This window comes from Aphelocoma coerulescens, chromosome 1A (assembly GCF_041296385.1).
Source record: "Aphelocoma coerulescens isolate FSJ_1873_10779 chromosome 1A, UR_Acoe_1.0, whole genome shotgun sequence".
Classification (NCBI taxonomy): domain Eukaryota; kingdom Metazoa; phylum Chordata; class Aves; order Passeriformes; family Corvidae; genus Aphelocoma; species Aphelocoma coerulescens.
Genome location: NC_091014.1, coordinates 16,601,253 through 16,627,341, shown reverse-complemented (window position 1 = coordinate 16,627,341; position 26,089 = coordinate 16,601,253). Strand labels below are relative to the sequence as shown.

Here is a 26,089-nt window from a genome sequence, read left to right as displayed (position 1 = left end):
CAATGTGGAGTCATAACAACATCAATTTTATATTTTATCTGTTTCAGAGCTAGTAGCTTAACTGTCAGCTTCAGAAGAACATGGACTAGGACTAAAAGAAAGCCCTCCATTTCTGAATAACTAGATGTGGTATTTGATAACTAAATATGGTATTAAAAATGTAGTTAAGCTCACACTTCTAATTCTGTGGAATGAAACTGTTTATCACATGTTAAAAGCAAAGGCAGGATACTGCCACATAGTGCAAAGCACAGGGACCTGGGAGCCCTGCTTTATTAAATATTTCCTCTCCCCACCCACATCTCAACCACCACTGGAAATGCGATACCCGAGAACTTGTCCATCCTTCATTCCATAATCACACAAGCTTAACAGTACCGCATCTACTCATCTAAAACTTCCGAGCTGCAGCAACAAAGCATGACACAAAAACGTGACAAAAAGCTGTCATTTCCCATTTGCCCCATTTGTGCACACAAGCCCATCGATGACCCACAGAAGCACAGAGAAGGCCACAAAATGTATGCATACCTATTGACCTGTATGAAGGAGTCCAGGTTGGCAGCCTGGGTTGCAAAACAGCCATTTACCACGCCATCCTCTCTGTCTCCTTGCAAGTAAGCTCTCCAGCAGCATTCCTCTACTCCTACTGCTCCAACACTCCCGTGCCTCATTGCTCCCCACCAAGATGCATCCAGACACTGCATGCTCTGAGGAATCAGTACATTGCTGGCTGCTATTTAATATGAACATGTGGCTAGCCCTGAACTCAGCTAGGCTCAGCTACCGCTCAGGAATCAAACCTCACAGCAGAACCCGCATTCCTAGCTCTTATTGCTAAATCGGATGCCACCCAGCTGCCACCCCGGCCGGGGGCGGGAGGAGGTAAAGGAGGGTGTGACGCAGCTCGCACTGCTGCTCCCTCGCCAAGGGAGATCCCTGCTCGCAGCCGGGAAACACCGCCGAGCAGAGCCAACGGCCGGGAGCGCGGCTCTGCCAGCGACAGCACCGGCAGCCACCACACCGTCCCCAAGACAGCAACTGGGGAGCCCAGATTGGTCGGGCTGCGTGTGCACACGAGGATGTGACCTTTACCGGGTTCACCGCCGCCCCATGCGCTGTGTTTACTACAGCCGGTGCCTTCTTGCTGGTGGCGGCGATGCCACCGCCTGTGCCCGCAGCCCAGGGCGGCTCCTCCGTGCCGGAGGGGCGCGGGGAGGAGAGGAGGGCCACTGCTCCGCCCGGGAAGCAGGGAGGGGGCAGCCGGACACCCCCCGCGGGCACGGGAACGGTGTCCCGTCTGCCGCAACCGCCTGGACAGCTGGGCCACCGGCCGAGACCTCCGTTGGCTTCCCCACAACCCCCCGGTCCGCCCCTTCCCCCCAGCCCCGAGAGAGCCGAACAAAAGGGAACGGAGGGACCAAGAGACAACAACCCCCTCCCAAGGGTCGTCGTCCGGGGGTGGCGAGAAGCACCGCGCCCCGCACGCAACCGTGCCCCGGGGAGGTGGCGCCGGGCTAGTATGTAAAGGTACGGACACCCCCCCCCCAAAAAAATTATTATTATTATTATCATTATTATTATTATTATTATTACTATTACTATTATTACTATTATTACTATTATTATTATTATTATTATTCCCCCGAGACGGCCGGCGCGGCACTCACCCTGCTCGGAAATCGGAGCAAACTCTCATTCACGCTCCCCCGCCGTGCCCAGGCCGCCGGAGCCAGGCGACGCCCCGAGAGCCGCCCGCCGCTGTGCTGAGCGGGGCCGGGCGCCGCCGTGGCCGGGCGCGCCCGCTCAGCCCGGACAAAGCGCGGCGCCGCTGCGGGCGAGGCGGCAGCAGGTGCCCGTCCGCCGCCGCGGCCGTGCCGAGCGCCCCGCGCAGCCGCCGCCGCCGCAGCGCCCGAGCCGCTCGCCGGGGCCGCGCTGCGCGCCCGCCCCGCCCCCGGCGGCCCCGCGGCGGGAGCCCGCAGAGGCGGGGGCGGGCGGAGCCGGCGGGCGGGCTATGGGCGGTGCGGCACGGCCCAGCCCGGCCCGGCCCGCAGCGGCGGCGGCGCACAGCGAGGCGCCCCGCCGGTCGCAGCCTGGTCGGGACCGGAGGCGGGTCCCGGTCTCGCGGCCCACCCGGCGCGGCGCCCGCCGGATCTGCGCGGAGCGGCAGCGAGCAGCCCCCCAGCCCCGCCGGCTCGCACCTGCCCCGCGCCCCGCCGGCGCCTGGAGCTCGCCTGCGGAGGAGTCCAGACGCCCAGCAGGCAAGACCTTCCCCTGCGCTGGCCGCCTGCGGTGCGGCAGCGGTGGGCACCGCACGCCGCAGTGTCCGCAGCGGGGCTGCGCTGCCCGAGCTTGCGAGCTGCCGCGCCGCTGTACCGCGATGCGGTGTGCGGGCGGCCCTGCCCTGCCTCGTGCCGGACCCTGAGCCCCGCAGGGTCGGGGCTTCGTCTTTCTCCGGGCTTGGCGAATGCACCGAAACGGTGTCAGCCTTGCCAGTGCTTTGCTGCGATCGTAGGAATCGTATTGCCGGAGTTCAGTGCGCTCCTGTTAACTGGGGGCTGAAGGCCAAGCCTGGGCCGGGGCAGGGCTGGGGGCCGCAGCCTGGCACTGCCTGCAGTGGGGCAGCGGTGCCCACGGGCTGGGCTGGCCGTCTGCAGCCTGACAGCACACATGCTGAGGAGCCCAGGCCCTCAGGGAAGGAAGGGATTATCCTATATACTGACCCCCACTGTGTCAACACTCTGTGAGGTTGTTAATTATTTAGTAAGTGTGTAGGGCTGTAAACCGTCTTCATGCACTGTTTATTATGTTTTGTGTTGCTTATCATTAACCCTGATCTTTTCTTCATAGCTTAAGAAATACTGGGAGTATATGCCCTAAGAAACCCTTTTATTTCTCGTTCCTCTCACCTCCAGTCTCACGGGCTTGGTGATGCAGGGGCTGCCTAAACAAGTGGCTGCTGTGCAGCGTAAGCAATATTGTACGATTTTGTAATAGATTTGTCCACCTCAGCATACGCCTCTAGCGCAATGGAGATGGGCTGTGGTTTGCTGTGCAGCGTCCTCCAGCGAGCCCCTGGAGAGGGTGGCCCTGTCTCCACTGCTTATCTCCAGCAGATTTGTCCATTTGCAGGGTGGTGATTGATGGCACATTCTGTGCTCACCAGCATCCTTGTATTTCACGTCATCTCATGCCCTTTGCATGCTGGCTTTGTAACTCTTTATTTTTTGATGTCAAGAATTTATGAATCAAAAGATGGGGGAGTGTGGAGGCTGAGTCAGATTGTGAAAAAGGAAAGCCAAGAGAGAGTGTGCAATTGCATATCACATTTACAAACATGGTTTCATTCATCTCCATATGTTGCTCCTGTTACTACTAATGAAGCTCTGGTTTCTCAGATTGGAGCTACACTGGGAACACTGATCTTCCTGGGGTTTTTGCTCTACAGCCTCCATAGTATTTGTGTTACAATATGTTATTTTCCTGATTATGTTTTCATTATATTAACACGTTAATATCAAAAAGAATTTGATAATATGAATGTACTTCCCACACACTCCCTCTTGTTCCTATTATTTGATGTGCAAAGGAGTGACAGATTTTGCAGGCAGCAATTTCTTTCCCTCTATACTGGTTAAATTTCTGAATAATAATAACAAAAAAAAGCTTTTTTTCCTGAGCGCTTACTCCTGTTTCCTTCCTCTTTCTTTCCTCATTTTACTAATGATAGCCAAATCCATCATGGTGATTTTGGAGCTGCAGGAAATTTACCTTTGTCTACTGAAAGATTTCTATAGAAGCCTTTTATAGGCAAAGGGAGCCAGAGAGGAAGGTCTGCTTTAAGCAGAATGGTGTCTGGGGTTTCCTTCCCCAGCAGGGAGGTACAACTGTGGAGTGTACAGTAATTAATTTAATCCAACGTTGAGAGAGAAGGAAGAATGATTGTATTGGGAAAGAGGTTTTTTTCAAGTATCAGATGTAAGATTTAAGCAGCAATTTTAATGACCTTTGTGGTTTCTGTTTCAGACAAAAGGCAGCAACCTAGTACAAGGCTATCGTTATCTTCTCCCAGCGTCATCCTTTGTTCTCCTTGGGATTAGCCTGTCACTTCCTAGGGTTTGGCTCTGTCCTTGTTGGGACAGCAGCACCTCTCATCCGTGACTTTGAAAAGTGCTGTACTGGCAGGTGATTTTTTTTTTCCACTGCTTATTTCACATATTCTCTGCTGTGCACTGTCTTTTTTTCTTCTTATGACCCTTCTTATGAGTCTCTCTTTTCTGTGTCTTATTTATGCTTCAGTATTTCTGCCATACCAAACATTGGGCTCATTACTTTACCTTCCTTCTTTGTTTTTTGTCCACTCATGTCTCTTCTCTCATTTTCTGTTCCCTTTCATATATCTTCTTCTTACATCTCTTTTTTCCCCCCCTCTGTGTCATTCTTTTTATACCCACTCCTGCTCTCTCCTTTCTGACATCTTACTTCTGTCCACTGCCTTACTCTACCTTCCTCTTGACATATTTTTCTCCAAGCTGTTTGTTTGGTCACTGTCCTTTTCCTCCTTTACGTTTACATATGTTTTATTTAAATATTACATATATATGTGTATATATCTATCTCCACATCTTCAACTCTCCAGCTGAAACAAAGAAATTACTCATGTTGATAGTATGATCCTATTTTATCCCTTTCTCAGCACCTGAAATGCAGTGCTCCTGCTCTTCCTCAAACATATGTATTGGGTAGACTGAAGGACTAAATATGGGGGAAATGTTTCTAAGTGTACTTAAGAAAGCATCCTTCTCAGGCTGCACTGTGAACAGAGCAGATGTTGTGTTCCCACTGACAGTACCAGAGGAGGCCTTTAAGCCCCTTGAACTCAAGGACATAATGACATTCTTTTTACATTTCTCAATTTCAGGGGTTTTGTAATGAAAATACTATCATTCTAAATGAGGGACACTGCCATATCTTTGAATTGTCTCTTGGATGCTGAACTGACCCAAAATAAGACCTCACAAAACATTTTTCTTCCCCCAATTGTTTTTTTTATGCATTTGTTAAGCCACTTTTGTGCAGCTATTGGGAGAGGAATGCTTTCTGCTCATCAGAGCTAAGCTCTTCCTCTGAAAGGGGTTCTGTGTGGGGTGAGACTGGGATCTCAGCTTGTCATCTTCCCTTTTTTCTGGAGCCAGAGGGAGAGGAGAGAGCTGTGACTGCAGGATCATATGCATTGGTGGGAGATGGAAGAATAGATGCATAATCACCCTCAAGGCTGGAGGGAAGAGTTGTTTAGTAATTTTTCCCCTTGACTATCACTGACTACAAACACCATCATTGGGGATCAAGGGAAATTGTTAGATTTTGCTATTTAGAGTCTTAGTTTTGAAAAATACCATTTATTATTTAACTACTTTTTTTCTTGTTCAAAGAGCATACTACTAACTGGCTGGAATGAAAACAGCTCCATCCCACGGATTTCACCTCCGCTTTCTGGCAGCTTACCTGACTCATAAAGAGAGTGGGGGGTTTTATATGCCACCTACATCAACTCAACATTTTCCTTTGTGGTGAGACTTAATCACCACCCTTGTCATATTATTTCATCGACCCTCTTGGAGTAGGAATTCTTTACCTTTCAAACCAGCCTTAAAATTTCTTATAAAACAGGGTCAGGGTTTTTTCCTGAATTTGGTGAAAGTACATAGGTGGTCCAATGCAGTAAGGTTTTGTGTGTTATTTTATAAAAAATAGGCTTTACCCAAGGATCATGGAAGAGAGAGTTTCCATTTGCAGAGAACACATCTCTGACACGAGATGTGCCACCTTGAGAGTTGAAATCCATCAGCTGAAGGTAGAGGACCATCCCCCAGGTAATCACTGCAGGTGGTGTGTGCTGAGGGAGAAACTGTGGGCTTTTAGCCACAATGATCAAGGATGGGCAAAGTTTGTCAGAGGCAGTGCTTATATTAGATGGAGTCAGCAAAGATGGACATGCTTTTGGGTACATCAGATCTCTCCTTATAACCTGTTTGTATAACCTGTGTGACTCTGTCTCTTGTGGGGAGAGAGATTGTATGAAGTAGACTCATATTTGTCAAGCAGAAAATACTGCACGGAAGAAGACTGAAAGGTAGGAACAAAAAAAAACCACAGAGATGGCAACACAACAGGTAGTGTGTGCAGGAGGCAATGGAAGAAAGGGTAGGAGAACAGAGCCACTCCAGGAAGGTTACTGGGAGTTACAAAGAGGACATGAGTTACCCTAGAAAGCTTGCACAGAAAAGCCTGTGACATTTTTTCTGAAGAAATTCCTCAAATGAGGTAGGGGAAGGGCAGAAAGGAAGGTACCACTCTGGAGCTCAGCACTTAAAGATAAAACCTAGTGTAAAGGGAGGCAGGCCAGGGTAAGCATTTGGTAATGGTCTCCTCACTTCTCTGTCACAAAGGCAGGTAAAATCAAGGAACGAGAAGGAAAGGGAAAAATCAAAAGGACTGAAGTGAGCCATTGGCAAATATCAGTGAAGGAAGGGTAGGGTAGGGAAGGGAAGCTGCTTCCATGTTGACAGAAAGGAAGAAGTCCTCTTTGGGTCCTCTGGCGTAACTGGAAATTGACTGAGTAACAAGTGGGGTGCTACAAGACGGGAGACAGGGAGCATCCTGTCAGGAAGGAGCTGTCTGACCATACCTAATATAAATAGAGGCTGTTTTCATTCTTGATGGGTTTAAGTCTTAAAATACACTGCAGGTGCAGCATCTCTGCCCTGAAGATATGGACACTGCAGCTGTCTTGACTTTCTTGTAACACCCTTCTCTTTCTCACATGCCAGAATTAACCCCATATTATCTTCTCTGCTGCACTGTGGGTCCTCAGCCCAGCTCCAGTCCTTATCGATTGCACCTGCCTGATAACCAGGACACAACTCAAGATAAGGACTTAGCAGTCACCTACAAAGATGTGTTTCTGGAAGCAGAGGCACTAATGAGCTCTGTGGAGAGAGTGTGCTGGGAGAGGCACCAGCAGGGAGGGAGAAGAGCAAAGGGTGAGCACTTCATCTGAGGAAGGAACAGCTTGGGAGACCATTGGGCTAAAGCAGTGAGGAAACTAAGGACATAGAAAGCTTAGGAGGAAAGTGAATGTGGGAGGATGGAGCCAAGGATGGTTAAAAATAACAGTGTTGTACAGCTAATATGGTACTCCACTGGCATTTTAAACCTGCTGCCTTTGAAAACCCTTCTGAGTTCTGAAAAATGAGCTTTGCATTTAATTGTTCTAGTTGCTACTGACCATCCAGGACCACTGTCATTTTGTCCAGCAACTCCCAGTTTCTTCACTGATGGTCTACTGGTTGCAACCAAGTCTTCAGCATATTGCTCTTTGCAGTCTTGCCTGATGTAAATATTGGTGTATCCCCAGTTATGCCTTGATTTCTCTGAAAGGGAGATGGTTTTTTAGCTTGCATCAGCATAGTGACTAGTACACTAAATCCATGTTATAATGATGCTATCACAAATTAGAGGTAAATTAAAACACTATTCACAAGCAAATTGTACAGTGTGGAATTTGGGCATGGGCTAACTTGACAGCCATTTCTTTTAAAGTTTCTGGAGAGCTGCCAGTTTTTCAACCCTGTGGCTGTTCAGAGTACTGTGTTAGTCTGTGTACAAATGCCACATGTGAGACAGGACCAAATGGCAGCAAACCTGCTGGGGCTTTGAACCTCCTGGCACTTGTAATGGATGTGAGAAAAAGAAGGAAGGAACAATAAATAAAAGAATAAAGGAAAGAGAAGTACAAAGTGAAGGACATCTGTGCATTTTGATAACAATTCTTCAGTAGCACAGCACCGTAGAAGAATGTTGCCTGGTTAACACAGAGCAGTTACTTGCTGTGCTGGAGCCATTTCCTAGATTTTTTTTTTTTTTTTAATACCAAGTTTTGTCTTTGAAGTATGAAAAGAACGGATTTCTTCGTCTTTCTCCCCTCCTCCCTTGCCTTTATCCTCCCACTTCCAAGTAAGGATGTAAGTGAGGTTCCCTCTCATTTCCAGTGTAAATTTATTCATGAACATTTTAAAATGGCTTATTGTCAGTTCTTGTTTCAGAGTTTACTTTTACCTTCAATAACTCTTGTGTCCTTAGTGCTCACCCCTATATGTTTCTGGAGAAAAGCCAGCTTGCCTTTTCAGGGGAGCTTTGCCGGAGCTGGCTGTCCCAGGCCTGCTTCTCTTCTCTCTTTCCATCTAACAGACTCTCCATTTTCCTGCTTCCTACAGAAGATGACCTCTAATGCTCAGAGGACTCTCTGCCTGTGGTAATGTGATCTGGTGGCGGCAGCAGAAAAAGGTGTCAGCAGTCTTGGATTGTGTTCCCGATCCGGTTATTGAATGATGCGAGATCTGGGGAAAGGACGTTTATCTTTGTTTCCCTGCAGGCTCCAGTAATAGTCACACATCTGTTTTACAGTAAAATTGCTTTTACTATGCCAAATTAATTATTAATACACACATTACAATATTTTCAGTATCCTGTAGCAATGAAATCAGTTGCTGTGCCACTTGCTGCCCTTTAGCTTGTGGCATGGCATGCAGGCCTTTTGGATATACCTGCCTGGTACCCCCACCTCCCATGTTTACCCTCTGTGTTCCCAGGCACCCAGGTGTTACCACCACGATAAAGCAGCTTTCACATATCCCTGACTTTTTTGATTGCATGCTTTCTGCTATTTTTTCTGAAACCACTTTCAAGACTTGCTGAAATGTGAGTAATGTAACTGGAAAGTGATGATTGAAGTGAGAGACTCTCATTTAGAAGGAATGTTGGTCATGATTGATCACAGCTGAACATGTCATGCCCTTACCTGACACTTTCTCCCCATGTAGGGGGAGAGCTGATGGTGGTAATGCCCAGGTCTGTTGAGCATACATGCCTTAGACCCATATACGTACCTTGAAGGTTGTTAAAAGATTTTTCTGAGTTTATTTCATCCATGGCATTGAGAATATGTGGTAACACCTGCATTGTGATGTACCTATCACATCAGTCATAAAAGCCTTAATGACCTTGGTCTGGTCTTCAGCCTAATATGGGCACATAGCTTTCCACTTCAGCATGGGTTTATGTCCAAGTTATTATTCCCCATCGGTGTGGTTTGGCCAAACTACGTGTTTTGGGGTACAATCTCAGCTTTTGTTTCTTTTTGCTACATAAATTATCTGTGGCACTGGAAAAGGGTTACAGGAACCTGCTAAAACCTGGGTATGGGGTATGTAGGAGGAAGAAGTGCCACATGTGTCTGCACTGGTTCCCACATAACTCCTACCTTAACTCGGAGCAGCTCTCATCTCTTGGGGAGGCTGCTTCTCCCTCTCCCACCCACTCTCTCCTTACGGCCTGCAGGTGCTGAGCTGTAGCTTCTCTCCTATTTTTGGCTGAATGGCTGAATTAGCACATTTTTAATGGATGCCTTTTTCAGCACTTATGAAAATAGTTTAGAATTTTGATAATTCTCCATTACTCCATAAAATGCATAAAAATAGTTTGCTTAAATGTGATAGCAGTTCTTTAGGCTTATTATCATTACTAGTTTAGAGACCATGGCTCCACTGTAGAAGGAGTTATTTAGATATAGCAGCCTGAGAAAGTTTTTGCTCACTAAGTTTTCTGCTTTTCCAGAGAAATTGAAATGATGTAGATAAAAATCAAGGGATTCTCATTTTTGATACAGCACAGAGCAATTCATTTCAGATCTGCACTTTTTATTTTCAATAGCATAGGGTGTCATGGAATAAGTAAAGCACCTTTCTTCCATTGGTATTACAGACCCCAGCCATCTATGATTTTTGTTCTCACACCCATCTCCAGTGGTTTGTACTTTGCAAACCACCAAAAAGATGTGTAGAGCTTATGATGCTTCTGAGCAGCGGAGCTGCTGTGATGTCTTGCTCCTTCTGCCCAGCAGGATTGTTCCAGGTCAGTTGGAGATCAGCTGCCCTTACATGGTTAGCAGGCTCTGACCTCTCCCTACCTCCAGAGCAATTTTTGTTGTGTCAGTCTAAGGACAGGAGCTAAACCCTGCAACTGGACGCAGGGTTGCTGCTGACAGGTTAACTCCCCGTGGGTCTAGTTGAGTGGAAGTGGGATATGAAGGGAGAAGAAGGCTGTTGCTTGAGGAAAGGATTCATGGCAGAAGCAGAAAATTCTGATGATTCTAAAACATGGAGAGGAAGCTAAGGCTGACTTGTATGTTGTGTGAGGTTTTGAAGTTATTGATAAAACCCCAGGAAGGAAGTGAGCCTGGTTGTGTTCTCTGTTGGACTGCGTTGGACTGAGGGCTTCCTGCGGATGGTTGTGATAATACAGAACCACAGAATGTTCTGAGCTGGAAGGGACCCACAAGGATCATCTCCTACAGGTTTCTCTGAAACCCTGGCACTCTGTGGGAAAGCTGACTGGAGTGTAATTGTAGCAAATGCGGGTATTGGGTGTACCCCATATACATTTAACAGGTATTGATCCATAGAAAACATCATTTCTCCTTTTTGTATTTATTGGATACTGTTGCTCAAGCTTGTAGATCAGAGATATCCCAAAGCAAGTAGACAATGAGTACTCTTACAAAGACCAGATAATAAAGCTTTTTAAAGTACTCATTTATTAAGAGTAACAGAACCTTGATAAAATATGAAGTCTGATTTTTATAAAGTACTAAGCCTTTTGGATTCCAGTGAAAATCAATGTCAGCTGTTGGTCCTAAGCATCTCTAAACATTGTACTTGTGGTTTCAGTCCTGTGTTTAATCCCCATTGACTTCACACACTCTTTTTATCAGCATGAGGACTGCAGTATTTAGTCTCCTGACAGTCATTCTTCTTGCAACATTGTCTCTCTGTTGCTCTGTTTGACTTGTGGGTAAGATTTTACTTTCTTTAAAATTTCAATGTATCTTCTCTGCAGAGAGCTCTGATCTAGGGTCCTGCTCCTTACTTTGTAGGTAATAATACATAATCTCTGATTGATACCCCTACAGCCCTGAGAAGTACTTGCAATTTGGGCAGAAGTAGCACAAGAAATTACAGCCGTTACTGGTGATTAAAAATGTGCTTTCTAAAAATCATAAATTGAAATTATAGAAAAGAACAGAAAAGATTCACGTAGGGAATATTCTGTACTAAACTGCCAAGCAATGGGTTAACACAAGCAAGGTAAATATCAGTCAAAGAGGTCAGACACAGTGCTCTGTTCTGCTTATATTTGTTCTAAAGAAATCTAAAGATCTCTGTGAACATTGTGTGTCTGTATCAGGGACTGAGTTTGTAGCATTTCTGTCTTTGTAAGGAAGTAGGGGTCATCTTCAGTTTTAACCTATAGTCACAGTCCTCTGTTCACTAGAAAAATGGATGTGTATATCCAAGTTGGAAAGGTAGCCATTTAAATGTAAACTTTACAGAACAGTGATACAAAGTGCAGCAGAGCATGGGGAAGTGGGGATGGACTCTTACTATCGGTGCTGGATTATTCAGGAGGAAACCTAGGATCCCAGAACTGTTTTCTGCACCCCTCCGCCATTGGAAGAAATCAGGTATTTCAGATTAGTTTACCTTATTCTAGGAAATTCTCCTCCTCTTTACTTCAAAGCAAGTATTACCTCATCATCACATGCTAGACAACATACCAAGGGAAAAATTCTTTCCAGACCAAAATATGACTGTCAGTTTTTGCACGAGGCAACATCACCAGTGTCTCACAGTGACTCATCATGCTTCTGATCTGCTTTATACCTGAGGCAGAGCTTGCTACCAAATAATCACAAATATTGTTTGTTTTCTCAACTGTTACTATATAATGAGACCTGACAGATTAACAAATTCTTGTGTAATAGTAGATGGCTATACACAATAAAAGGAAGGGGATTTGCAGTTTGCAGAAATTCTCTTTTCCAATAACAGTCATTTATTAACACCTGGTAATTTGTAAGCTATATTTACCAGATCTTACAGGCATTTCAAAGCAGGTGAATCCATTAGAAAGCCTTTTCCTTTTGGTGGAAACATTCCCTGATTTGTGCCCTTTGTGTTTCAAAGAAATAAAACAAAAAGCAGCAGCAAATTTCACTTTATATTTCTTGGTATGTAGGCATAAAGGCAAGTATTATTTCTTTTATACAGTAGGAGAAAATGAGGAAAGGGGCAGTAATTGGACAGAACTAACAAGACATTCCTATTTAAGGGGTAGAACTATCAGCAGGTGCCCATTGGCTCTCATTTACTTGAGCAAGGGTTAAAGCAGAACATCAGAAGATTAACAAATATCAGAATTTCAGATATCCAAAAGACGAGAGCTTGAGGTTTTCCTGCAAATGTTTGTCACCAAAACCTCCTAAGAACAAAATGCTGATTCTAGATATGTAACTTTTATGGTTGACTAGGAAATTACAGAAGGGGCACGGTGGATGCCCCAGAGCTCATCATAGCAAGGACAGCTTTCAAATGGAAAAAGAAAGTAAAAAAAATACAAGTGTTGTTTCCAGCACTGCATGAGGAGAGGTGCAAAAGGCCAGCTCATAATCCTCCCATGGTGACCCATGCACAGTGCTGGCACCAGCTTGGCACTGGTCCTACAGACTCAGCAGCAAGGCCAAAAATGAACAAAAATCCTGCAGGAGCTTCCCTGCCTGTCTCTCTCCATTGATATATCAAGCCTCAGGAAAAGAGACAGCATCAGGTTCCACGTGGGATTTCTCAGCAGGGCTCCTCTCCCATTTTGGATCTGAGAGACTGTGGTGATTTGTATCTTTGAATATGTTTTTCCGTTCACTTTCCTTTTAATGATGCTGAAGAAAGGAGTGTCAACACAAAGGAAGATGTATCTGTCACTCTGCACCACTCTGGTTTCTGGCAGCAGTCAGGCTGCTGCTTGCAACTGGCTGGAAAAATTACTGTGGTTGGTTTTGTTGTTGGTTTTCTGAGAAAGGAAAAAACTGCCAGCAATAACTGATTTAACTCAGAGCATACAGAGCCATAAAGAAAAAAAATGTTCCCAGAGATTTTCCTCAAAAACCTGAAACCTTCCAAATGTTTCAATGCTGCTTGAAAATGCCTTCTCCTGCATGGCCATACCCTGTGTCCCAGGGACTTCAGTGGCTTGGAACTGGAAATAAACACCATCTCTTAGGGGTCGCTGTGGGAATCTCAGGCTGCAGTATCCCATGGGAGCACAGCTCGATCAAGGGAACACAGCTCATAAAGCGTGTTCTACCCAGTTTCCTTCTCCAAAAGTCACAGAATGGATGAGGTTGGAGGTGCCTCTGGCAAACATCTCATTCAGTCCATGCTCAGAGCAGGGTCAGCCACTGTGGGTTCCTCAGAGCCATGCCCAGTTAGATTTTGAGTATCTCCAAGGATGGAGATCCCACAACCTCTCTGAGCAACCTGTACCCAGTGCTTGGTCTGCCTCAGAGCAGGGAAGTCAATCACGCTGGAAACACTTCCAAAACAAAAACTAATAATTGTTAACCTCTTCAGGTTCTCCCTCCAACTCTCTCTCTCTTTTTTTTTTTCCTTAAGGAAACAAAGATATGCAATTGTTTTTATAAAAAGAAGCCATTCGTTTAAAGGTCACGTAGTGTTTCCCTCAATGAACTCTCCACATGGACACTTTGGGGATAATCCCACTACTTCTGTCTTTATTCCAGAGCGGCACCTGCTGTGGTTTCGTTGCACTGTTGACAGAAGAGTTGGTGATACTGTTGACCATTATTAACATTATTTATTTAGCACCTGGCAAATGCACTCAGGCTCTGTGTGCTAGGCACTGCCCAAATAAACCACAAAGAACACAACCTGTTTTCAAAGAAGGTGTTATTTACCTGTTAAACAGTCAGCTGCAAAGAAATGGGTGGAGAGAAGCACAGGCTTTTGTGCTAATCTCTGAACTTCAGCATCATTGCTTCCCACACTGCAGCCGTACATGGGAGAAGAGTGAGGTCCATGCTGTGCTACCCAAGGGTATTAGCTGATGAAATGGACGGAGTTGTCCTGTAGATGTGACCTGTTCTGGAGCCATATGAAATCACTCTAGTGCCTGTTGGGCTCTCCATTCATTTTTTAAAAGCTGCAGTAGAAGTGCTCTTAAGAATTAATACATATTTTAGAAGGATATACTTTCAAAAAGCTTAAGAAATACTCATTTGCATTTTTCAGTTGTGGTGTTTTTCAGTCAGGAAATGAGCTCAAAAGAAAAAGAAGCAAGTGCACAGTTATTTCTTCTCAAAGAAAAATCATTTTCCGTTGAAAAAACATGGGTTTGAGTCTACAAACAGAGCAGTAGGGGATTTCTTTTCCCAGCACTGCTTCCCAGATAGAGAAAAATAGGAATAAAATTTGTGATTTCACCAGAGGAACAAAGTGTGGTGTTTAAGGGGGTAGGTGTCAGTTTTGAAGGGTGTCCAGAACTTTTGCAGCAGTCTAGCACTTGCCCTTCCAAATGCCTTCTCTGGGAAGAATGCCAGGAAAAATTAAGAAAGGACATGGGGTGGCAGAGTCAAAAACGTAGCACATGAAAACCATGTCTTTGGAGAAGAAAGTGCTTTTCTGGAGTAGAAACTCAGCTCTAGGGACACTGGTGCCAACTTTGGCTTCTAGCCAGGAGGGTGTTTTGGAGGGCTGTGGTGGAAACCCTGCCCCCCTGCTCCATAGCGTCCTGAGCGATGCCGACCTGCCCTTGCAGCTGGGCATAGCCCTACTTGAAATGCCCAGTGTTGGGCCTTGCCCAGTGGCTGCCAGACCATGTGGCTCCCAGAGCCCAGCCCTGGTGCCTCATCGGGCAGAGCAGCCAGCAGTGGCCCTGGTGCTTGCTGCAGGCAGGAGGCAGCATCACATAGGCTGATTTGGAGCCACAGAGGTTTCTTGCGTGATTTGGAAGCAGGTGCTGGTATCCACTGAGCTGTGGGTGTGCACGTAAATCCAGCCTCAGGATCAAAGATGTCTCCTTCCACAGGGAGCAACCGGGAACTTTGTATGCACTTGGTTGCAGCTGTGCTGCTGCATCTGGCTCTGATTGCAGATGGCGAAACCAGACATCTCACTCTTTTCCAAGGAGGACAGACAGGGCTGAGCATGCAGCCGTTGCTTTGGCACAGGCACCATTTAGGTCCTTCCCTGAGACTCTGAGTGTGCAAACCATATGTTACATCCCAGCTTTCTCTCTCCTGCTTACTTCTATCCATTTTCCCATGTGCCATCAGCCCTGAAGCTCTTTTTTCTCTACTAGTCTCTCTTGGCCAGCAGACTGTAATTCCTAGGTCATCTTCAAAGGAGATGCAGAGCAGTAAAACCCAAGCCCTGGGGTGATGCTGGAAGCTTATCCTCCAGCAAAGCCTGGAGGAGCCTTGTCTTTCAAGGTAGCATTTGAAGTGTTTTCTAAAACACAAAACCATTTACCAAGTTGCAACACAGTTTTTCCCCTTGGCCCATTAAAGCACATGTAAATTTGTGGTGTAGGGGAGGCACACAGTTTTTTGATGGGTTTACATACTGTTTTTTGCTACTGCACTTCTGGATGAGAGCAGTCAGCTGCAGGTCATGGCTCTGCAGGTTGTGACCTAGTGAAGAAAATCTCAGAGGGAGGATTAGGCATCTTTGGTGTAAGCTGACCAGCAAAGCTTGCTCTCTCAAAAGCAAAAAGCATCACATAGCAGGAAACAATCTTTTCCATCAACATGTAGCCCAAAAGCACTTTACTTTTTGACTCCTATCCACATTTCTGTTTCTCTGCAAGGTGATTCTTGCCACCTCCTCTAAGCTTTTCTACTCTCTGATATTTTTTGATAGCAAATGTGAATACTGAGACATTCCTGTAGCTCAGCTAGCAAGCTTAAAACTATATTATTTTTTATATTTCACTTTAAAACATGGTGCCAAACAATAGCCACAGAAATGCAAGTGCCCTCAAAATAAACTTTTACCTACATGCAAATAAAAAAGGTTTTATTAGAGATTGTAATAACCACATAAAATCATTTTAACCCGTGTCATATAAAGGTGGCTTTAGTGATACCTTGCAACAGTCTTGGGCCCATTCCAGCAAGATTTGATTTAATCCATGCTGCAGTTAGTGTTTTCTTTAGAACTGCAATGTTCTTCTCAGAAAGATGTTCAGGCTCCATCTCATATTTACTAAGTAGATGCCAACTAGGTCTGTGTTCAGAGATGTTGACAAGGCTGGGGTCATAGGAATTTAAACAGAAAACAACAAAAAGCCATACACCAACCAGAGAACTTCTTGCTGGCAGTTCAAAAATACTCACACAGGGTTATGGGGTATTTGTCTCAGATTCAGAGCTGTTGCTTGCCTCCAACTCAGACTCTCTCATCTTGCAGTACAATTATTCTGTAGAAGGTCAAAAAAGAATTAGATTTTTTTGATGTTCTCTCCAAGCAGCTCCAAGACCCAGCAAAAGAGCTCTCAGGATGCCAGAGCCAGCAAAGTCAACCTCAGCCCCCAAAAAGGGCTCCAAGAAAGCCGTGACAAAGACGCAGAAGAAGGGTGATAAGAAACGTCACAAAAGCAGGAAAGAGAGCTACTCCATCTATGTCTACAAGGTGCTGAAGCAGGTCCATCCTGACACCGGCATCTCCTCCAAGGCCATGGGCATCATGAACTCCTTCGTCAATGACATCTTTGAGCGCATTGCTGGAGAAGCCTCCCGCCTGGCCCATTACAACAAGCGTTCTACCATCACGTCCCGGGAGATTCAGACAGCCGTGCGCCTGCTGCTCCCGGGAGAGCTGGCCAAGCACGCGGTCTCGGAGGGCACCAAGGCTGTCACCAAGTACACCAGCTCCAAATAGCCAGACATCCCCTCTGCAATGGGACTATCGAGCACCGGGCCCTCCACGCAAGTACAGGTAGGCAGCCATGGTCTGGATGAATGTCACAGCTATTATCCACAGCAATTTGCAGCCTTGGGATGGGCATGAGAAGCTGCCCAGAGGAAGAGGAGACAGTGATCTGGAGGTCAGCTGGTTTTCATAGTCTGTTCAGGATGTGGAAAGGATTTATTGAGGCTGGTAGTGGAGGCCCCAGCTTTCACATCTCATTCAAAGAACTGACCAACCATAGTATATCCAGCCTCCTCTGTGCTTGGCAAACATTCATGTTTGGCACTGGGAGGGGGGACTGGCAGCAGCAACACAGAGACACCATCCCTGAAGTCTTCCTGTTTGACTGCTTCCTCACAGTCATCTGATAAGGGTACTGAAGAGTCAGCGCTGCATCCTCTCTCTCATAGCCTGGATCCCTCCTGGTGTGCAGTGGCTCAGCCCACCGTGTGCTGGCAGAAGTGGCATCAACAGCTACCAGGCACATATTGATTCAACAGCTATCTGTGCTTGACAGCCTGTTTTGAAGAGCAAGCCTGGCAGGCAGGCAGATGCCCACGTTAATACCAAGCGCTAATCCTCCTCCTTGCTCCTGATGGATGAGCCATGGAGCAGGATGAGGGTGCTGGCGCTGGAGCTGCCCACTGCCTCCCACCTTGTGCTAAGGTGGGGGGATGGACAAGGTTGGATGTTGGGAATGGGTCTACCTTTCCTGGCTGCTGCTTTGCCTGCCTTAGGACTTGCTTTGGCATGCAAGACATTGCTAATTCTGCTGCTTTTCAGAGACTTTTCCTGCCTCAGTGCTGCCGGGGTGCTCCCTTCCACCATAAACGTGGGCAAGACGGGGTGGTGCCCGTGGGGGTTCCTTCTCCTGTGAGCACTAGGGTGGTGCAGGACAAACAGCACAGAGGTTTTGGGCAGGGACTGAGGATTTGGGAAGGCATCTGGTGTGGGAGCAGAGCTGGTTAGTGCATTTTGGGGGGTGGGAGGAAGCTGGCTCCCCACAGAGATCACTGCAGGCAGCTCACCTGGCCCTGCCCTTCCTAATTCATTCAGCAGTTAGAAAGCAAAAGCAAAAACGGGGACTGGGTGGATATATAGGGACACTTGCCTGCATCCCAGATATTTTAAAGATTAAATAATTTTAAACTACTTCAGATACTCCCCATATCTTTTCAAAGTCCACAGTGAGGTGAGCAATAATAAAATTGTGATAAAGCCATAGAGATTAGTGGAGGAATGTCTTGGTTACAGGTTTATCTTGCCCAGACTGCTGGATAGCAGAAGAGCCTGTGTAGAACTGCTGTGAAGTTGAAGCTTCCTACTCAAAACACAAAATTAGCCAACATTAAAAAAAAAAACAAAAACAAAAAAAAAACCCCAAAGTCTCTGATAGGCAGTAACACTCAAATAAAAAATATTCATACCTAAAATAACAACAGCTTTCTGCAACTTATTCTGTAAATAAAGGGAGCAACAAAGAAATAGGATCCAGAAGTAAGTGCAGATTCTCCCTAAGCTTCAATACCTTGTTTTTAATTAAAAGGTGAATTCATATCCCAGAATAGGAGCTGTGCAGTACATTTCTGTCTTTCCCCTGCATTTATCTCTGCCCTGTTTCTTTATACTTTGAGAGTGATTGGGACCTTTGACAAATTTATGTTGGTTTTGGAGCTGTAGGACTCTGCAGTTCCAGAAGATTGACACTGCAGTCATTTTTCCAGTTGATCTGAGGAAAGGAGTGCATAGCCCTGCTCAAAAACCTGAGAGCAGCCTGGGGTCTCATGTGGTCTCTGTGCATGAGTAAAGGTCAACTTTGTTTATGGGCTGTTCCCACACCCCTGCTTTGGGCGTGAACACCCAACACTTGAAAAGGGGCTTTCCTCCCATGCTCTGCTCAGTGATAGCACACAGCTGTGTTTCATAGCCTAATGTAGCGGGAATCTCTGGTGATAGCTCTCAAAAAGAACAAAACCCAGTCCCTGGGTGCCAGCACCCACAAGGAGCAGCTCCCAGCAGCAGCACCTGGATTCAGTAGCATTGGTAACCTGGGCCTTTTGGCAAGGACACTTTGCAGGTGACAGCTTAGTACTTCCTTTTATTTTCCAATCAAATAGTCAAAATCAGATACCAAAGATTAACATGTACCTGCAGTGGGCCTAGAGCTACCACCCTGGACCCCTCTGCCACAAGAAATTGAGGCAGTGGATGATGCATCAGGGGAATGGTGAGAGTGAAGGGCTGGATGGCATTGCTGGAGCTTTCTTCTTCTGTCCCTATGAGCTGCAGGTCAGAATTCATCCCCTTGGGGAGTCCTCTTGAGGGCAGGAATTCAGAGTGGAATGAACCCCCTCCAGTCCAAGCAGTGTGTTTGAACCAGGACAGACATCTCCCGGCCTCACCTGGCACAGCCTCTACACTTCTTGCTCTTTTGAACAGAGCAGAGTCCCCCTTCTGTCACCACAGGCTGCAAGAAATCAGGAAAATAAAATTAGCTATTGGCCCTCCAGGGTCTCCTGGGCAGCCTGGGGAGCCAGGAGTGAGGCTGAGCACTTGGCAAGAGCTGCTTGCTCCATACTCGTGCTCAGAGTACTGGTCCTATTTTCTTCTGCCACTGTTGCCATTCTCCATTTTTGGAGCTTGTTTCAGAGAGAGGAGAACCAATGATTTAAGGCTACAAAAATACTTGAAGGTTTCAAGAAGATTTTTATATTGTCTAAAGCCAAGTGACTGAGACTGATCATGTCCATGCATTTATAGTTTAGGTTGTCCTTTCACGCATCACTTGCTCTTCACTGTCCCTGTGGGGTTTTTTTCACTCGCTCTTGACGATATGAAGCACAGGACTGAGGAACTGATCCATGTTAAAACTTTTTTTCCCCCCTTTTTTTCAAGCTTTGTTTTAACCCTGTTCTGGTGGCTGCTCTGTTCTGTCACTATTATACAGACAACTTGTGCCACCAAAGGGAAGGGATGATCCAGGAAAGACGAGGCTGGTATAAGCTAGGACTGACATAGAAACCATTTGGGAAGTTAATGGCCCTAGTGTCAAGAAAAAATGAAGAAAGGAAATTGAGTCCTGCAGTGGTCCCACTAGCAGCAAAGATGTGGCTTTTAAGTAGTGCACTATGGATGTTGCCCTTGCAGTGTCCCACAAGCAGTTTCTCTAAAACTCCTGACGCTGGAAATCAAATATGGCCTATTTCTGCAGATCCCACAGGGCTCAAATGTTTCACAAGGGAAAGGCAGCATGTTGGGAAGGAGACTCTGCTCCCATGCAGACACCCAGCTGTAGCAACTGGAGGTTCCTTGTTCAGCAGGCAAACCTACAAGACCCTTCCCACAGCTGCCTGCTGCTGGACAGGACACATCCACAGCAGTTTAATGGGAATTAGTTTGAATGTGATGAGCTTGGGCTGAGCCTTAATATTAGAGGCAATAGAAAGTGGTCTAAAAGTTCAAGGATCGATTGTCCACTAAGTAATCTGAGGTGTGACATACTTCACAGTTTCCTGGTAAGGAGATTTGCTGCAGAAGATGGGTTCTGCACTACAGGATCTGTGCTTTTAAAAAATACATATTTCCAGCTCTGGAATTGAGAAAATGTTTTAAAACTGAAGATAATATACCTACTGTCCCTGCCTGATTCCCACTGCAGTCCCAGAAGCATCTCTGGGCCATGCCTGTGTTTTGCCAATTTAAAAAGTAAATCAACTACATATTGGAAGTTGGAAAGAAAGATGAAAAAGGTGAGACAGCCTTGATATTAACCTCTTATTAACCCCAAGGACATCACTGCACTGAATTACTTGTTTTTATGTACAATTCAAGAGAGAAAACAAGCTGCTATAGATCTTCTGATTTTCCACCCTGCTTCCCTAGAAGGACTTAAAGTCCATCTGCCTTTCACGGCAGAGTTCAACCTCTGAAGGAACTGAGTGACCACCTGCATGGAGTCTTGCTCCTGCTCAGGAGAGACAGGTTTTTAGTCAAGCATGGGGAAAATGAGGAGAAACAAGCGTGGAGGACAAGTGCCTGTCCTGGACACAACTGTGTGTCCCACGGAGGGACACTAAAGAGCCCTGCCCAGCAGAGCTGTGTGCCCTGTACACCCTTTGCACAGGTGACAGGCAGCCAAGTGGGTAGCCCCAAGTCCTGCCACCCCTGGAGTAAAGTTTGGCATGGCCTCTGCAGAGCCCTGAGCATTTGTCCCATCATAGCATTTCCTGATGGTTTACATCCAGATCAAATTGTTTACAGGGAAAGGAAGAATGGAAACTAAAAAATAAAAATCACTATCTGACAGAATTTGGAGAGTTTCCTGGGACCACCACCTGGAGAGCAATCTTTCATGCTTAATCCATGCACGGTATCTAGTGGGCTTATGTACACAGAGTTTTTCTGACAGTAAGTGTTACATCAAGTATGATCCATGCTATATTGCTGCTGGTTTATGACCTTAGTGCTAATTACCTGCTTTCTGTTAAACGTCTAAATAAAATGTAATTTCCAACCTGTTGGAAGTCAATGGGACCCAGTTGTCGGGGTGTCTTTGCTTCTGCCTTATCACTGGTGTTCCCAAAAGTCCTGCATTTCTCCTTCTCTGTGATATTTCCTCCAGACCTGGGGTGACAGCAACCACCCTTCCAGCAGAGAGGGAGCACAGCTGGTCCTGACAGAGGGTCAGTCAAAAACCAGAGGAGCCTCACACTGAAGGGATGTCACAGGCTGCCACTGTGAGACTTCATGGGGTGTCACTCACCCCAAAGATTAGTGCAACATAAACATCTTTTTTTCTCAAGCCCTTCCAGTGATCTTGTCCCAGGCAGAGCTGAGCCTGCAACCTGTCCTGCTGATCTGAATTAACAATTGCTAACAGTAGAAACGTCTTTTCTTGGGACTGTGAGGAGTTTACAGGCAACAAATATGGAATGAGATGTAGCATCTGAAAACCCCAGAAAGAAAAAGATCTTCCCTTGAAAGAATAATTGGTAAATACACTCCAGTGAATGTATTACCTGCTGGACATCAGCATCATAATACACTCACTGGAGTGGGAAATGCGTGTGCCATGCTGGACACTGTCTGCTGGAGAAACAAGCTAAGACTTCAGATATGGCATATAACAGAAGTCAGAGCTAAACATGTTCCTAGTGTCTTTAAAGAAATACTCACAAGCTGAACATAAGTGGTAAAATCAGTATTTGGAGAAAAAAACTTATATCTAACTGATCTGAAGTATTTATTTCCAAAGAAATAAATGTTGCTGCTTGTACTGATTTCCATTTTGATATCCCTTTCCAGAGAGACACTCACAGTGCACTTTCAGAGCAGAGCTGACACCAAAGTTTCAGGAAGACCCAAACCAGGTTATAAAAGGTAAAGCATAACCCTATGGTCATGCTTCTCCAGGATGCTGGGCGATAGCTCATTTTTCTATTCAGTTACTATCTAATTATTAATGACTGATTATTCAAAGACCATTAATTGGACTCAGGTGCCACATGACTATGGCTGTTGGCAGAACCAGGTAGAAGAACTCAGGAACATCAAAAGGAATCATGAGAGGATGAGGTTTGAATTAAGAGGAGCAGCCCTTCATGCAATGAGTAGTCCGCCTATAGAGGCTTTGCCACTGGATGTTTGAGGTGCTAGAATTGGTTCAAGGACAAACTGCTGGGAGAGAAATCTTTCAAGACTTGCTAAACAGCTTTAAACTATGCTAAAAAATATTACAGGCTGAGAGAATACAAAGAAGAATACAAAGAGGAAGTGACTGTATATCCTATTCCTGCAGTCTTTGTTGCCTGTCACAGCCACTACTGGAAACAAGATGTCAGGCTGGATGCACCAAAGGGCTGGTCCAGGTTGTCTCCATACACTCATGTAAAGTCTGATTTGGACTACACATGAGCTGTAAAGAGTTTCAGGCAGTTTTCTTAGGCCTATGGAGCTTAGAACTAAGCATAAAAGCAAGTTTTTTACCTTCATTTTCTGTGTGGGTCCTGCACTTGCTTTGATGGTTATGTGAATTCTGTTACCCTGGCTTACATGAAAGATGTGAGAGATGTTTTGTTTCTAGAATAGTTAGGATTAATAAACACACATGGTGTGAGAATGAGGAAGCTTCTGCCTTCTCATATAATGGAAAGCTGTTTTCAAAAACATTTCACATTTTCTCCCTTGAAGCAGTTGATTTAAAAAAAAATACAAATTCCCTGCCTTTTAATGTCCATAATGCTAATTCCACCCCCTGACAAAAAAAATCTTTTACAGAAATTCATTCAGAAAAAAAATTCTTACAGAATTTACTGTCTTCTAATGAAAGAAGAATAGTCTAATAGAAATGGGAAGATTGGTAGGAATGAGAAAGGAATGGCAATGGGTGGGTGTGAGGCACCAGAAGGGACCAAAGGCAGGAGACTCTAAGTGAATGCTGCAAGAGGGACAGATGCTGGTGAGAACTCACTGAGGAGCTCACCAAGATGCCAGCACACACAGTGTGCTGCTGTTTGGTGTGGTGTCCTGTTAACCCCATGATTCTGTGTGTTCCCCTGTTCCTTCCCTGGCTTTGGCCTCTCCCTCAGTTTCTCCCTATTTGTTCTGTACCCCAACCCCGCCCAGGGACTGCCCCTGGGCCCCTGACAAAACCACCCCGCACCCAGACCACGCTGTCTCTCTACCTCTGAACATTGCTGGGACAAGATGTGATTAAAGCCATGTCACACCCTCATGAGAGCCCCTTCTCTGCCTCCTTTACCCCCACTGCGTTGTGACGCTGCTGGCTGCCGGAGCCAGATCGCGGGGCTGTCTCAAATGGACTCCGGGATGCGACTGATGGCATGGCCCCAGGAAACCCTCACTGAGCTCTCAGGGAGCAGCAGCCTGCTAGGCAGAGTCTAGCAGTTACAACAGTTTGGGACATGGGAAATGAAGGGCAGGGACTGAATCCTGGTAACTGCCAGGAGTGGAGCAGGATGGACAGTGTAGTTGCTACCAGAAAAGGTACAAAAGGCACATCCAGAGCCAGCACGTCACCAATTCAAGAGCAACACAGGAAATGCGAAGCAGACATGAGGGCATCATCCTTCATGCTCCAAGTAATTGCAAATGGACAACACATATCCACAGCTTGGATACAGCCATCTCGTGAGGGTGCTGCTTTAAAATAGCTTCACCTGCCAATAAGGAGACAAGGCACCCTCCTGTAGGGATTTGTGTTGAGTTTGCTACATTGTGATTGCTCATCAATCATTTAGGTGCATCCAGCCTTGGGGCAGGAAAACCATCTTTTCTTCTGGGCACCGATCCCATTAATGGGCCATTAAGCCTCCTCCTAATCAGATGTGGAGTGCATTCTTTATACAAGGTACATCCGTATTTGCCAAGGCTCAGAAAAATGTCCAGCACAACTTCTCAAATAAACCAGGAGATGTTTCTGACCTAATCTGCCCCACAGGCTCAACACATTCTGGTGAATACCACGCCTGCCTCTGAAAAACAAAGCTCTGGTTGGGAGAGCCATGAGTGCAGTTGATACAAGCACCCTGTCTCCAATCTTTGCCTGAGACTGTCTGGAAAAAAAAAAAAAAAAAAACAAAAAAGGAGGGAACATAAGTGCACTACACTTATTCACTAAATTTCACTGAAGTGTAATTTCACTAAAGTGTAAGAAATGTGAGGGTAGGCTTTTGGTTTGTTTGGATTGCTGTAGTATTCAAGGGGTTCAAGGAAGCCTGGTCTTGCAGGCACTGATGGAAACAGGCTACTGAACTGCTCCATCCCAATAAAACCTGCCCTTGCACAAAGCTTTCTGAGGCATGGCTAAGTTATAGCAAATTGGGAAGCCTACGACAGCAAGAGCTGCCTGAGCATGTTGAGAGGAAGATGGTTGCTTTGTTGGGAGGTTACTTTATTTAGGATGAACATGTATCTCACAGCTAATTTTTCCTGTCATCAAGGTAATAAAAAGCCACATCTGTGTATTGACTTCAGAGATGCAGGATCCTCCCGTCTCTTCCACAAACACCCTGCAAATGCTACACCCACATGAACTCACACTAAGTCCGTGCTGCTCCCTTACTGACTTGCACTCTGGCCCTGGGTTAGAGCCAAACAACTGCAGCTTTAGGTGGAAAACTCCATGGTAGAAAAAAAAAAAAAGAAAATCCGAATTCATCCCTCAGCGCCTTTTGCAGCTTGTTTCGTAGTGAAAGGACCGAGGCACCTCACTCTGCAGCTGGTCTTGCTTAACAAAAGCTGTCTCAGTGGGGTCCACCAGCGGTCACTGGCCACTTAGCAGGAGAGAGCCCGAGCTCTTTTTAGCCCAGATGATTCAGCACAAAGAAGCCTTTATAGCTCAGCAGCAGGCATCTCGCGCCTCTTCGCATCACGCCTCTTCTCAGGTTTTAAATACAAGGGGACAAAAGTTCTTACAAACCCCTAATTCTGTCAGTTCCCTGAACATATGCCTGAAATGCTCTTTCTGGCATTTAAGTGTCTTTAAATGGAAAAGATAGAGCTCAGGAATCACGGGACATAGCACGAACCCTCTCTCTTTCAGAGCCAGCATCTTCCCCAGCATAGCTGATCGATGACCTCTTGTGATACCTTGAGACGGTAGCGCAGGACGCTGCACACCCCTGAACTGCAGCAGCAGAGAGCTCAGTGCAAGCAGCTGCGTGCCATGAAGGGTGAGCAGGAGGTCCTCCATGCCAAAGAGGGTACCACAGCAACCAAAATTTCAGCCATATTTTAAAGGGATTAAAAATGCATAGACAGCAAAAAGAATTTTCATAACAAAAGACTAAATAGATGCAAGTTTGCAAGCAACAGTAGCTCTCTGCTTTATGGGAAAGTTACACTAGATACAAAGAAACCACAAGAAGAAGTCTTATCTCACCCTGCCAGCTGCTGTGGGGCTTGCAGCATCCTCAGAAACAGCCCATACCTGCCGGTCTGGACAAGGAGCCTTCCCTAGGTAAAGGTAGGACGGAATTCTGCCCTATTCCTGTGACTGAATAGTCAGTTCAGACTGTTCAGAAAGAAATATTCAGACTTTGGAGGGTTTTCATCTTTTTGTTTTTGTTTTTGTTTTGATTTTTCTTTTGCTGTTGCTTTTGCTTTTCTTTTTGTTTGTTTGTTTTGTTCTGTTTATAATACACCATTTTGATAAAATTCTTCATTTTTCTTCAGGGTTTAACCTGGCT

The 26,089-nt window shown here is 45.9% G+C and overlaps 2 protein-coding genes across 5 annotated transcripts in view; one reads left to right on the top strand and one right to left on the bottom strand.

The window, feature by feature from the left end:
* The window catches only part of GRAMD4 (GRAM domain containing 4), a 79,311-nt gene extending 77,444 nt beyond the window's left edge, over positions 1-1,867 (bottom strand). The window contains exon 1 of the mRNA XM_068995395.1: positions 1,671-1,867. Within this exon, the coding sequence (XP_068851496.1) occupies positions 1,671-1,699 (29 nt within the window). The 5' untranslated portion in view covers positions 1,700-1,867. The remainder of the gene's footprint in view (positions 1-1,670) is intronic.
* LOC138098687 (histone H2B 5-like) lies at positions 1,468-23,625 on the top strand. 4 transcript variants are annotated; one of them, XM_068995417.1, is made up of 2 exons: positions 1,468-1,530; positions 16,441-23,625. In XM_068995417.1, the coding sequence occupies exon 2, from the start codon at positions 16,470-16,472 to the stop codon at positions 16,848-16,850; it is 381 nt and encodes a 126-aa protein (XP_068851518.1). In that variant the 5' UTR covers positions 1,468-1,530; positions 16,441-16,469; the 3' UTR covers positions 16,851-23,625. The 4 variants fall into 4 exon arrangements, with proteins under 4 accessions (XP_068851518.1, XP_068851535.1, XP_068851509.1 ...); XM_068995434.1 differs by lacking the exon at positions 1,468-1,530 and adding an exon at positions 2,074-2,261; XM_068995408.1 differs by lacking the exon at positions 1,468-1,530 and adding an exon at positions 4,032-4,185.
* Positions 23,626-26,089: the final 2,464 nt, after the last annotated feature.

Bases quoted from the DNA above. Each gene is read 5' to 3' on its own strand.
- LOC138098687 (XM_068995417.1), top strand. From the start codon at position 16,470: ATGCCAGAGCCAGCAAAGTCAACCTCAGCCCCCAAAAAGGGCTCCAAG.